Source organism: Clinocottus analis, unplaced genomic scaffold, assembly GCF_023055335.1.
Source record: "Clinocottus analis isolate CAN_PGR_092001 unplaced genomic scaffold, fCliAna1.0.p SCAF_11, whole genome shotgun sequence".
Classification (NCBI taxonomy): domain Eukaryota; kingdom Metazoa; phylum Chordata; class Actinopteri; order Perciformes; family Cottidae; genus Clinocottus; species Clinocottus analis.
The window spans coordinates 2,496,225-2,511,175 of NW_027175832.1; the positions used below are offsets into that span (position 1 = coordinate 2,496,225).

The window sequence follows — 14,951 nt, forward strand, 5'->3', positions numbered from 1 at the left end:
ATTGGCATAAATACAGAGTCTCTCTGGTGACCGGATGAATATTTAATAAGTCACTGGATCTTTGTCTTTCGAAGAAACACACACACACACACACACACACACACACACACACACTAAACTAAACTGTACAGCATTGTCAACTGTTACTTTGAATAAAATGCAAATTCAGAGTTAGTTCTACGACATAGTTTTTCGCGACTAAACTTTTTTTTTGGCGCTTCCGAGTGTGTGTGTGTGTGTGTGTGTGTGTGTGTGTGTGTGTGTGTGTGCTCGGTGTGTAAGTGCATGCTGATGAGAGCGCCGCCTCACCGCCTCAGCCTCCATGTCCCTTTTTCATATCCATGGTGAATCATTAATCATAAGGGAACCAAGTCAAGTAACACGTTTCCCATGGGAAGGGAAGGAAGGAGGGAGGGAAAGAAGGAGGGAAGGAGGGGAGGGAAGAAGGGGGGGCACACCGGGAGCAGCCTGAGAGAGAGGGAGGGGAAAAGGAGAGTGAGAACGAGGTGGAAAAGCAGAGCAGAAAACAGGAGGAAGGAGAGGGAAGCTCCGACGGGAAGCGGCCAAGTTGCCATTCTTGCAGAAAGTTTTTTTTTTTGATCGGGCAGCTGTTCGGACGCCAGGCCTGGCACGGGGCGCCCCGTCCGTCCTCCAGCGCCCGGGTCCTTTTGTGCCTCCGGGCCGGCCGGCGCCCGGAGCCAGGACTCTCCGGATGAAACTCCCCCGGGAGAAAAGCTGCTTTTCCACCCTGCACCCAGCCAACAGGAACACACACACACACACACACACACACACACACACACGCAGCACATAGGCACCCATTACCTTGGATGCTGACAGGAAGGAGGAAAGAGAGCAGAAACCCTTTGAGAATTATCACTCCCTTTCCATTCCTTTATTTCTTTCTCTCTTTTTCACCTCTCCACACACACACACACACACACACACACACACACACACCTCTTTTACAGTGTTCTTTCAGGTCTTTTGGGGATTGTGCTAGTGGACTTTGCTCCCTTATGATGAATGATTTGCCTAAAAATACTGTCTGCATGCGAGCAATGTCCAGGTGGAAGAACTTACCTCCACAGTGAGAAAACACACACACTATACTTTGAGGCCACTTTCCCCCGTTGCTCAATGCAGCAGGTTAACACACAACCTTCGGGCGCGTCTACCTGTGTTGTAATTTACAGCCTCTTTTTTTCTGGGACATGTGACGTGTGCCTTTGATTAAATCCGTGACCTTCACCACCAGCACAGGCAATCAGCTGCGAGCGCAGACACGGTCGCGCACGCGCCGCATACTTAACACCTTCCTGCACACGAGCGCTCAGCGCGCCAACATGCAATCAGCACCTGGCAGATTCTGTCGCATCATTGATCCAACCTACACACACACACAGAGAGAGAAAGAGAGAGAGAGAGAAAGAGAGAGAGAGAGAGACACGTTCACATGCACACGAGGCATCTATAGAATTGCATTTAAGACACACTCGTTTTTCTTACACTGGGTTTTCTACACTGTAATACTGTTTACCGCCGTCGCACAAAGATGGGAATACCAGGCCTATGAATGTATAAATAAATACATGTGTAATCTATATTCAGATTACCAAAGGGGGGAAGTCAGGAATTCCATTTTACTGCCTTGGATGCAAAAGGGAAATCATTCAAGTCCCCAATCTACTTCAGCGGACTGCTCCTGTTGAGCGGAAGCAAGTTTTTTTTTTTTCCCTCCGCACTTTTACGACTACACATAATGACTAATATGCAGCAGCCGGAGCAACGGTAATATTATGTTATTGTGACTGTTGCTGTGACTGCGGCTGTGTGTTTTTGCCCCTCCGCCCCGGTCGCCTGAAGATCTGAAGCTTATATAACGGGAATGCCAGTTGCGGCGCTGCAGCATGGTGTTGTTGTGCCGCACGGCCCCGTGGTTATCCTCCAGCCCCGCGTGAAGGGATCTCACGTCGACCTCGCGTCACAACATATTAAATCCAGCTTTTGTTTCCTTGTTCTTTGCCGAGGGAGCTGCATGGCACATCGTGTGACCTATCGGTGTACGTCGTACCTTCGCGGAAGCATAGCTCCTCGTGCCATTTTGTGTTTTTTTTGTACATTTTCTGCTTGTTTGAGTGTCCGCTTTCCCTCAAAATCCACGACTGTGCATCGTTAGTTTTATTTTTTTGGCATCATTGCATCAGTGTGACAAAAATTGTCCAGGTTATAAACAAGTCAACGATTTAACCCTCGTATGGTGTTCATTTTGTTGTTGCTCAGCAGGTGTTGTGGGTCTGTTGGACCCGCTGTATTTTTGGGTTTTTAATCCAACACAATCAAACAATTTGATGTTAAAACACTCAACAGATGTTTTCTTCATCCCAATTAGACGCAATATGAACAGCAAATATGGTTAATAATTTAATTCAGGTGCACAATTTCCACACTTTTATGAGCCCGAACACCCTGTGTGTAGTATAAATGTGTCGGGGTGTGCGGTCGATGAACATTTTGTCTGATGTATGTTCTTCACAGAAAATGAGGCCAAAAAGTCTGAGTTTGAAAAAAAATAACAAATCATATTATTTTTGTTTCGATGATAAATGAAAACGGATCCCACAGACCCGAACACCACTCAAGGGTTAGCTAGATTATTATCATACAAACCTCTTTATTTAGAGTCAAAATAATAATGAATGCACCTGAAAGCACATTGACGTGTAAAACATAAGACCAACGTAGTGAAGTGGACTCATACTGAAGCATTCTGGCACACAATGTACCGACTTCAACGGTGAATGAAAAACTGAAAATGTCGGAAGGGGTCAAAACAAGCAAAGCCTCTTAACCCCCGTGTGTGTGTGTGTGTGTGTGTGTGTGTGTGTGTGTGTGTGTGTGTGTGTGTTCTCGCTGCAGCATGCAGGCCTGGTACCTACAAGGCTTCAGCCACAGACGCCTACTGCACCAAGTGTCCTCCTCACAGCTCGTCCCCGCAGGAACGAGCCGTCGAGTGCGTCTGCGAGAAGAGTTTCTACCGCACCGAGACGGACCCGCGCTCCATGGCCTGCACACGTGAGTGATACAAACACAAACATTATGTTCAGTACAAACTGACGGTACAAACTGGCATCAAGTAGCAATGATTCGCTTACATTTGATTGAATTAGTTTGCAATGCATTGCTCTAAAAATGTGCATTGTGCGGCTACTTTCCATTTGTAGCTATAATCCCTCCATGCGTGTTCCTCCCACTCGGCTGCTATTGTTCTACACAACGCTAGAGATATGTACATACACACAATACAAGACACACACACACAAACACACACATGGCTGTTAGCTGTGTGGTTAAGGACCACAGATATCTCAGATGAGAACACTGGTACATGTGTTACACACACACGCACACCCACACCCACACACCCACACACACACACACACACACACACACACACACACACACACACACACGCAGAGCCAGGGGGATCGGACCAAAGCCTCATGAACAGTGACAGAGGAGAAGAGAACGGACGAGGAGGGAAGATTGAGCGAAAGAGAGAGACACAGCCAGATGAATTGAGCTGGACGGACGGATGTGGGGGTGGAGAAAGGGAAAGGACAGAGCCATGCTGGGGCTGAACTAGATAAATATGGGGAAACACACACGCACACTTATGTGCACACACACACACACACAAACCCATTATCAGGTTATGGTAGATTACACTCATTAATCCTTGTAGCAGGTGAGATGTGTGACGGTTGGTGTTATCAGCTGGAAATGAGTAACGGTTCATTCAAATACGTACGGGCACACACACACACACACACACACACACACACACACACACGGCTGGCTGCGGAGAGGATGGAGAGGGGGGGCAGTGTAAAAATAAGGAGAAAAGGTGATGAAAGAATTAGTCATGGAGCGACATGGAGAACGGCACTTAAGACACGGGCAAAGAATAGAACAGCGGGTGGAAATAGCGGACTATCAGAGGCATATCATCTAAATGTCATAAAAGGCTGATCAGTAGACAAGATGATGGACAGTTAAGTGTAGCCTAGGGAAGAGAGGGGGGGGGGGATGGAGAAAAGAAAAAGACAGGATCAGTCAGCACACCCTTACAGGAGATTCATGACCATCAGGCTCAATTATCCAGAGCACGGCCTCCTCCTCCTCCTCCTCCTCCTCCTCCTCCTCCTCCTCCTCCTCCTCATCCCCCACCCAGCTTTCCTCATTTTTGAGGCTTCACCACTGGGAAGGCCAATCAGGAAAGTCCCAGGTTCTGCCGGCGGCCCCCCGAGGCTCACTGCTCGACAAGGACCTGATGAGATGTCGGGCTAACGGTCATCTGCTGACGCATGTCCGTACGGTTGAGATATCGGCGCCGTGCTGTGCAGCGAGCGGCCGTAATCAGTGGTTCCCACAAACAGGACCACAGCAAGGTCCTCCTTTGGTGATGAATTGGAGGTGTGTGGTTTAAGGAGGGTCACACGGCTGCTATCTACATGGGAGTGGACACAATGAAATGAACCCGTTGAAAACTGTGGAAACCAATGTTGGCTCCAGACCTCCTTTTCCCTGTTTGAGTCGTCGTAGGAACCCCAATTTAATTCCAATACTTGTGTTTATTGTATGTATTTGTTCAGCAAAGTCTTAGGAGAAAAATGTATATCTGTAAAAAAAACACTTTTAAAAGATATTTTGATTGTAACTATGAACATCCAGCATGATGTGAGCCAGAATCCCCAAAAATGCCTCCTAGAGCGTCAATAAGACACGTTTATGGAAAGATTAGGACCTAAAGAATCTGAATCTGCAACACAAATCAGAATAAAACAACGCTTTGGCCTGTCAGGAAGGAGTTTCAGTCCAAAAAACTGTGTTGCTCGGTTTAAAAATGGAAAAATGTCGTATTTTATGCCAAAAGATTGTCTGAACTGGGCATGCTGGGACTTAAAATGGGCTGTCACATCCACGAGAATCTGATCCCTCTGGTTTATTTGGAGACAAAATGCCCCAGAGTGTGTATGTTAAAACATCAGTGTATGTTCAGGATGACAAAACCATTGAAAATAGTGCTCACATCCAGAATATCTACACTCACACGTGTGAACACGAACACGCTCCATCTCCAGGTTTGTCACTTCCTCTATGAGAACGATTACTGACACACTTTTCGGATCCTATCTGCGTGATACACTAATCATTTCAGCCGACGTTCAGAGTAAAATTAACCGTTCTAAATCATTAAATGTACCTGACTCATGGGGAAATTATTCCAGGCACTTCCTATAGATCATCGTCCACGCACTAATGATGGTCTGCAGTGCAGCGCTGGAGAGCATCACACGGCTTAAGCCCTCCCTTCTCTCCAGCGCCAAGTATTTAACATCGTCTGAATTCTCTTTAAAGATGGATTCAAACTTCGGGAAGTGTAATAAGGTCTCGCACCGTCCCATTTACAATCAGCCGAGGCCTCTCAATCACGGTGCGTTGCATAGCTATTCATTACCAAAGCGCTTAGCGTCCGCCCTCCGGCTGGAGACAGTTAATTCATTTTTAATTTAATCAATGTGAATTCTGTTCTTAATAGGAACTGCGATACATTTAGTAATATACATGAAGGCAATGTTGAGAGAATGTACTCTGGAGAATGTACTTCGACCGCAACTCGTTGGGGTTGTACTATGCAGCTCACCCAGTGCACAAACAATATATCTGGTTTTCCGCTAAATGCAACATGTGAACGCAATGTTAAATATATGAAATAAAAGTCCGTCTATCTCCTCCCGCAGGTCCTCCGTCGGCTCCGGAGAACCCCATCTCCACGGCGAACGAGACCTGCATCACCTTGGAGTGGTCGCCGCCCAGAGACACGGGCGGCCGGGGGGACGTCACCTACAGCCTCCGCTGCAGGAAGTGCTCCGGCGACGGCAGGAAGTGCGCGCCGTGCGGCGGCGGCATCCATTTCGTGCCGCGGCAGTTCGGCCTGTCGTCGGCCACCGTGCTGGTCACCGACCTGCAGCCGGACTCCAACTACAGCTTCACCGTCGAGAGCCAGAACGGAGTGTCGGACCTGAGCCCGACGCCGAGAGGAACCGTGGTCATCAACGTCACGACGTCACAGACAGGTGAAAAGATGTGTGCAATGGAAATGTAAAACACCAGTATTCGGTGACACACACACACACACACACACGGCTCTTTCAGGGAATAGTGTGTATGTGTGGCGGCGGCTTTTCAGATTTTAAATTGCAGTAAAAACTTGAGAAGAAAGAATCCAGGACTCCACTGATATCCACTTAGAAAGAAAATTCAATCCTCTGGGAAGGACGTATTCATCAGCATGAGCTAGGAATACGAGCGGTATTTTTGTTAAAAATTGCCTCCTGATATCAGCGTGCGCACAAATAGTCCCGGGCTTTTACACGACAACTGTGAAAAAATCACTGCTGTGTGGCACTCTGATGCCACAAAATAACACCTCTGCAGCTCCGCTTTGAAATATACAATCATGTGTGCATCTTTGACAGTGTGGGACTGTGGAAAATTGGTGCAAGAGAAGTGTGTATGACAGGGAGGTGATGATTAATAGGCTCTCGTACTATATGTGTGTGTGTGTGTGTGTGTAATAATGGAGGTGGGGGTAACCCACATGAGCACGCGCCCCGATGTGAAAAGACTTGGTATGAGGTTGCAGGCTCTGTGGTTAATAACACCAGCAGTTCACACACCATGTCACACATACACACATTGCAGAATGCTGGACTCACACGTGTATAAAACAGCTTGTAAGCTCTCCCTCGCTCTCATTAGCAAAATTACATCACAAGAACTTCCAATATGGGTGTCTTCTCGTTATAGCACAGTCGGCATCCATCTGAAATCTCTCCCTCCTCTCCCACACAGCTCGCTCCCTTCTCGCGCTTTATTTTCCTCGCTCATCTTGCTGAACTTTACCCTCTCTTTGTTGCTAATGCTTTCTTTTTTTCTTCTCATTTTCGGTTTCTTTGTTTTTCCACAGTGAGCGTCGTGTTGAAAGAGAGGCGGAGCAAGGACAGCGTGACTTTGGCCTGGCAGGGTCCAGAGAGACCCAACGGAGCGATAGTGGAGTATGAGGTCATCTACTATGAGAAGGTGAACGAGATGCACACGCACACACTTTTTTTTTTTAAAGAGGCACTCTACCAATTTCATGCATGAGATCAGTTTACTTGTTTTTGCCAGATTTGTAACAGAAAGCCGGCGTTATGCGCTGAAGGGGTGCGACAATTTCAAAGGAGGAGGTATTTGCTTTCAGCGGACAAACATTTCCACCTTTTCCGGCCTTTGCGTTAAGCTAAGCTAACCGGCTGCTAGCTGTAGCTTCATATATAGCTTACAGCTTACTCCCTGCAGGGAAGCAAAACAGCACATTTCCCAAAAATGCCAAACTATTCCTTTAAATGTAATGCAACAGCTCTACAACATGTTTCTCTCCCCTCTTGTCCTCTTCATCTACGCGTCGTCCGGGCTTGTAGGTTACGGGTTCAGCCTCAGGGTTTGTCTTTAACGACTTGTTCATCACAAACATCTCTCTCTCTCCCTCACGTCTCCCCTACTGCTCACACCAAGCCAATTAGCCTCACATCTGTCGAACAAACCTCGTAAAACGAGGCCAAGGTGATGAAATTAAGCCTCTCTCTCTCTCTCTGTGTGTGTGTGTGTGTGTGTGTATGTTGGCAGGCATTAGCAGTAAAATAGTGCTAATCCTTGTTGTAGAGCGTCTTCCATTAGGTCGAGTATCAGCCTCCCTGCAGGGAATCAGCTTACTGACAGACACACTTATTCTTTATTCATCCTCCTACATATACATTTTGAAGTGCATGCACAAGCGCCCACACACACACGAAGGTATTCACACACCTCGGATGATAAGATAGTCGAGGATTGAAGCGAAGCGGGACTTGACATATGGCCCCTAAGTGTAAAGGGGATAAGATTCGAGGACTTGACAGATGCTCATGTATAAATCCGAACAAATGGTTCGATGATGAACAAATGAAAACTTAGTGAGGTGTACAGTGGAGCCCCTGGAGACATTTAAATTAAACCATTTGAGGTTTCTAATATTTTCAGACTTTCTTTTTTTCTTCTTCTAGTTTTCAGATTCCACGGTCCGTTGCTCTTTATGTAACCCTTTAGAATATATCTATGAATTCAGCCTGGGCATTATTCTCCGTCACTTAACATCATCCAGTGAATTTAGTACTAAATTCCTTTCGCTTCTTCTTCTTCGTACAGAACCAGCGGGAGCAGAACTACACGGTCTTGAAGACTCGCTCCAACATGATGACGGTGGAGGGGCTGAAGCCGGGGACCACCTACGTGTTCAGGGTCAGGGCCCGGACCGACGGGGGCTACGGCAGCTACGGCGGGGAGATTGAACTGGAAACCAGCCACGAAGGTAAAGGCACGACTAATACATGTTTTCAGGCATGAAAATCCCTCACCTTTCGGCGAAATTCGCCATTTTGAAACCAAAATAGGTGACCTACGTAAATCGTCTAGATTCAATGAGTTGTTTTTTGGGGGGGGGGGGGGGTAATACAGATGCGCGTGCCAGAAGGGAGCGCGAGTGCATGGTAATATAATATTTTACAGTATATCTAAGTTAAGTTACCCAGAAGCTCTGTTGACATAGACTTAGCTAACGTTAGCTACAGCTTGATGAATTGAGTCATTGAACACAGCAGGAGAGAACGCGACGTTAGCCCGCTAGCTAACGCTCCGGTGGAAAGTTATTAGCTAACGCTGCCGTTAATGAGGAGGTAGATTCTGAGGTGATAATGACGTACAGAGAAACCGCGGTAAAGGTCGTCGTCTCCGTGTCTGAACCGCCAGCTTGAAGGTATCCTGGAGTACCGATCAGGTCAAAAGGAGACAATTTAACGATGAAGGAAAAATAATATTTCGCAAGAAAGTGAATATTTTGATTCACCAACGAGTGGAGGATTAAAATGGGGAGAAGAAAGTTGAATCATTCCAAATGAATATGGCGTATACAGCATATTTAATATACATATAATGTATATTTGTATACAGCAACACCAGCGAGCACCAGTGTATGGAAGTCCATTCCTGACACACAAAAAAAAAAATCATAATTAGGACAAAAAATAAATAAATAAAAGTATGACCCAAAAAAAAGTAATGATAAAAAAATATAAATATATTTTTTTAAAAGTCGCCAAAAAAACCCATAACAAACAAACTTTTTTTTGTCATAATTATGATTTTTTTTTTTAGTTTAAAACAATTTTATAATGACTTTTTTTTGTCATAATTATGTTTAGTCAACTTAAAAAAAAAATATCATGACTTTTTTTTGTGTCATACTTTTTTTTTTGGTGTGTCATAATTAGGGTTGTTTTTGTGTGTGACAGCAATGGGCTTCCATACAGGTGATATGTGTTGAGCACTATTAGTTTTCCTTTTCTTTTTTTTTACTTCAAGGACAACGACTCCTTACATTTAGAAATGTTTTCCATACTCCGGCTTTGGGAAAGAAGAGCAGGAGACACAAAAGAGAAATCCATGCCAGCTTCGATCCAGGCCAGCGGGGCCACTTTTCAAACCGCTCGGGCCGTACTATGATGTATCTCTGTCGTGATGCGTTCAATCCCTCTGCCACTCTGTCCCTTTCTCCTTTGTTTGCTGTCATCCACTTTCATTATCGCTTCATTATGTGCTCTCGTCTTCTGTGTTTTAGAGGCCTCTTCAAAGTGAACATCGATTCCCGGACAGGCAGGCAGAGGAGGGGGATAAATCAGTTAATGCCTCGACTGTCTGTGTGGCGCACAACGACCATACATTAGCCTTTTAATCATTACGCAATCAATAAAAGTTGTTCAAAGTCCTGCAGCAAACAGGAACGTGATGGTGAAAAAGTAACTTGTGGGCCATCGCTGGCAGGAAGCCGTCTCCGAACAGAAGGTTCGTAGACGAGTTCGGGGCTGTGAAATGAAGCAATCATATCAAGCTGATCCAATCAGATCAATTATATTGATTGTTAAAGAAGTACATGGTACACACAATACATGTGACAGGCGAACAATGCTTATCTTTGGCTGCCTGGGGGCATTCTCTAGCCTCTCTAAAACACACACACACACACACACACACACACTCGCAGACACACGTCTCTGCTCATGCTTAGCTAAGCCAGATAAATGAGGCATTTGTTTTGAGTAATGGCTCGATTGGCGTGGCGTAAAAAAATCAATGCGTCTTTGCAGAAAGTTCTCGGCGGTAGCCTTGTTATGCGCAGTGTTAACATATCCATTTGGACGGCGCGGCCGACCGGGAATAGCTTTCACGTCTCGTAGCCTCATAGGCGATGCAGAGAGGGAGAGCGTTTTTCATCAAGGACCTTACTTACTATTCCATCCGCCTCCCCTCGCTCTCTTTTTCAACCTCTGTCTTTTATCTCCTTTTCTAATGCTATCATATTTCATTCTCTCTCTCCCTCTTTCCCCGGCCACACTCACCTCGCTGTCCTTTTTACTTCCCCGGCCTACCTTCATCTTTCTCTACCCTCGCTTTCCTCCGGCGGAAAAAAAAAAACATCCTCCGCTATACTTTCCATCCTCCATTATGCTTTTGTTTATTAATCCACCGTGCTCCCTTTTGTCTCCTCTCTAGATGTTTTCGCTATCGGGGACCCGAACCAGTCCACCATCCTGGCCGTGTCCATCGCCGGAGGGATCATTCTCCTCATCTTCCTCGTGACTTGCTTCGTTGTGAGCGGAAGGTAGGGTCAAAAAAAAAACAACAAACATTTAAGAAAGAGACACTGCAAGGTCGTCCACACAATATGAACTGAACAAAACACAAGCATCTATGTTAATACTCTTTATTTGTATTATTTTATTACTAACAATTACCATGAAGAGAACAAAAACAACACATTAATAATATATCTCATTCCTCAATACATATAGGAGACACTGCTTTGTGCCGGCTGACACATTCTTCTGTCGTAAAGGGAATGGACAATGCAGTTTATTCTGTCTTTATTCTGTTTATTATTATTATTATTATTATTATTAATATGTCTCATGCAGACTGTCCTGCTGCCGTTAATGGCGTCACATCTGCAGCTGAAATTAGTGCCTAACAAATTCCCTGGTTTCCAATGCCCAGTTGTTTTCGGGCATTTCCTAAAAATGAAAGTACATATTTGTGCTCAAAGGGCTTGTGGGTCCCAGTTTTGAAAAGTGGAAAGAGTTGATAGACGGACCAACGCATTGCTGCGTTCGACTCGTTGGCTCATTCCTTCATTAGGTGTCGTGCCATTTCTGCAAAATCCTCACGGGTCGTTTTCATATTCTGCTGTAATCTCACATTATTAAATCGAATTAAACCGAACGCTCATGCATGCACAAAGAATGTGCCACTAATCACATGCAGAAGGCCTTTCTGCTAATGCACACCGCACGTACACACACGAGGAAGAAGCCGAATCTCCCACTTGATCTCACTTCATATTGCTCGAGCCCTCTCCGAGGGATTACACGTGGAGGGAGGGGGGCCAAGCCAGAGCCTCCAACTTTGACATTTAAACTGCTGCCGATGACTAAAAGTAAAAGCTGTCTTATTGTGCATGTGGAGATCATGGACCTCTTCACCATCATTCTCTTTGAAGGTTAGGCTGTTGATAATGCTCGGTGTCAAAGACGAGGAGGAGAGGAGTGGGAGAAAAGTGAGAAAAAAAAAGTACAATAACCACGAGAAAGAAAGATGAAAGGATGGGAGAGTTTGGAGAGGTCTCTCCGGACGGAGAAGAAAGGGACGACGTCAGCAGAGAGGAGGAAAAAGGGATGACAGCATCTGTGATTCACTGCGCCTCTAACCAAATGTTTATCCTCCGTGAGCTCCGCCCAGATTAGCTTCACGTTAAGAAACACACACACACACACACACACATACAGGCACACACTAATGTACACACACTAACAACATTAGTATTGATTCAGGTGATTGCTTATCAGACTGAGTGCTCTATTCACTATTGACGAGGAGGGATGTAATCAGTGGAGACTGTCCTGCGTGGCACACACACACACACACACACACACCCATCAACTTTCTTTTTTAATCAGAGGGGAATAATGAGGCTGAACATAGTGCGCTATCAACACACGCTTTGACACAAACACACTCAACTAATCAGGTTTCACAGGCCGGGGAGGTGTTAACTAGGTTTTTACGGAAAGGTCGATGCACTGCATTGAGTTTCAGGCGTCTCTCTCTCTCTCTCTTCCTCTTCACCTCCCTCCGTCTTTATCCATCTCTCTTCCATTTGGAGGTGAGGACACTTGGGGAGGCGGTAGTGTTGATTACTGGATTCCATTAAACGACTTCTGTACGTCTGTCAAAATGTGTGTGTGCACATGTGTATGAGGTGGAGTGGAGTTTGCAGGGAGAGGATCAAAGACACATCACTAGAGAGACAAGAGCGGGAGAGAGAGAGAGGGAGGGGGGGATGGACAGAAGCGAGTTAAAGGAGAAGTGGAAGAAGAAATGAGAGCGTATTCTTTAGGTAGTGGGGCTGATAGACTGTGCAGGAGGAGGAGAGCTACATCTTGACATGGTGTGAAAGAGTAAAAGAGAGGAGGAGGAGGAGGTGTGTGAGAGATGGAGGAGAAAAGAGATTCACGGAGGGAGGGAGGAGAGTCAGCGGCACGGCGGGAAGAAGAGGAGAGAAGGGCATGGAGCAAAAGATGAAAAGGTAGATTACAAGTGTATTTGAGAGAGGAGGGAGAGATGATGGGGCGGCGATCGCTCTGTTAGATGCAATTGGAGCGTCGTACTTCAGGTTTTTTGGTAGAACTGAATCTCAAAAGAAGGATTGGGTTCCTCTCTTCTTCTCTCGGGGCTCACACCGCCCTCTTCATCTCGTAAACCTCGTCCGCCAATCAGTCCGTTTCACTCCCTTCTGCACTCTCTTTGTGCTTTTCGGTTCATTTTGCTTCATCTCCGGCTCCCCGGCTTTCATTTCCTGTTTCGATCTTTAAAATGTACATCAGGGTGAAACTCCTTCTGTCTCAGCAGCAAATACATCAGATTCTCAATAACTGATGTAATTGCTGAGGCCGGTACGAGTACCCACCAGAGCTTTTTAAGGTCTTTTCCCCCCTTAAATGTCAGCTGTTTAAATCATTGTCCAATAATCAATAGACTGGATAAGTGCTGGAGAGCGTTTTGTTCTTGTTCACCTAAACCAGCGCTTCTCAAACTTTATCCGTGCTTTTAAAATAATAAATTAAAGAAAATTAAAATCCCTTTCAAGTAAACCAGATTGCTCCATCTGACAAAAACTACTAACATGTGCAATCACTTTGTTAAAACAATGCAAATGAAGTTATATATATGCAAAAAAAACTTGTATTTGGCATAAAGATGACCAAGGAAGCCGGTTGGGTCCCGGTTTTCTCCCCATAGCTTTATGTTGAAGTGTCTTTGAGCAAGGCACTGAAGCCCCAGAGCTTCACAGAGCTTCATCACTAAGGATGGTGACATGCAGATAATAATTTCCCCACTTCGCCACACAAAAAAAAAAATTAGGACCAAAAAAAAAAAAAATCTAAGGCAAAAAAAAAAAGAAAAGCTGATTCATTTTTTTTTTGGTGCTCATTTTTTTTTGTGGTGGAAATGGGCTTCCATAAATTAAGGATTCTTAAAAAATAAAAGTTTGTTCTTTTTTTAAAAAAAAATCTGCATCGCCCCCCGCGCCCCACCTGTAATACCTCCGCGCCCCACTAGAGGGTCGCGCCCCTCAGTTTGAGAACCACTAAACCCAAACGATCCCAAATCCTGACCACATCTTGAACACCCCAAACTGTAAAAACGACAACGAACGCCCGTACGGTCGCTCTGTCTTTTCTCACACACACACACACAAACACACACACACACAAACACACACACACACACCCGTTCTCCCTGCAGCCTTCCCAGACAGGGTGCTGCACAGCTACGCCTCATAAACGAGCTGATTTGCAGGCCATTCTGCTCCGTCCCGTTCTCGTTTAATAAAGTGCTGTTATGCTATTGTTACCGCAGGAGGGAAAACATGAAAAAGTGTCGAAAGCTCCTCAGACGCAGCGCGGCGCTGACAAATCACACCAGTTATTGCTGCGCGCGTGCCATTATTGCTCTGCGAGTACATGCGTGTGTGTGTGTGTGTGTGTGTGTTTTGGTGTGTGCTTTTGTCCTCCTGAGGGTGCTTTGGCAGGCTGGCAGGTGCGAGCGATGGGAAGCAAACAAGCGACTGGCATTGCCACGGACTCAGCAGATGGCCTTTCACTCACAAAAGCTTTCTCCCCTTTTTTCGGTCTTCCCTTCCTCTCACTCCTTGTTAAACATGTTACAACTTCTGCCTCCAGTGTGTGTGAGTGTGTGCGTCTCTGTTTTTGTCTGCAGTCTATAATGATTCTCCGGCCTTGCAACCCATCTCCTCTTCTGAATCGCTGCAGGCGTCGGTCGTACGCCAGATTCAGGTTTCGTTTTTTTTCTGTGTTTTGGTGAGAAGTCGGTGTGAAGTTGTTCCATCCATGTGGTCCCTTTTTTTTTAGAAAAATGTATTTTTGAAGCAGTCATATTGGCTGCGCGTCCCAAAAGTCTGCCTCCACCGAGCGATCCCGTTGATGTTCAGCAGGGAGGCGAGGGCCGCAATCTGTTTGGAAATCTTAAAAAAATAAGAAGGCATTTAATTGGATTGAGTGTGAAAGAAGATGAACAGTTATTGGCGAAGGCCAGATTTGTTTTTCCAACGGAGGTGTGAGCTCAAACAAAACCTGCCGATCGGCATCCTGCACAGTTCAGTTTCATCCTCGACAGAAAGAAGGTAACAACTTTCCAGAAGGGCGATGCTACAAGCCTTCTTTCTTTAGATTTCT

At 45.7% G+C, this 14,951-nt stretch overlaps 1 protein-coding gene across 3 annotated transcripts in view; it reads left to right on the forward strand.

Moving 5' to 3' along the window:
• epha4b (eph receptor A4b) overlaps nucleotides 1-14,951 on the forward strand; it is a 76,560-nt gene that overhangs the window by 37,283 nt on the left and 24,326 nt on the right. For all 3 annotated transcript variants that reach the window (XM_068571211.1, XM_068571212.1, XM_068571213.1), the window contains exons 6-10: nucleotides 2,920-3,075; nucleotides 5,805-6,140; nucleotides 7,034-7,146; nucleotides 8,293-8,455; nucleotides 10,693-10,801. In XM_068571211.1, the coding sequence (XP_068427312.1) occupies nucleotides 2,920-3,075; nucleotides 5,805-6,140; nucleotides 7,034-7,146; nucleotides 8,293-8,455; nucleotides 10,693-10,801 (877 nt within the window). The remainder of the gene's footprint in view (nucleotides 1-2,919; nucleotides 3,076-5,804; nucleotides 6,141-7,033; nucleotides 7,147-8,292; nucleotides 8,456-10,692; nucleotides 10,802-14,951) is intronic.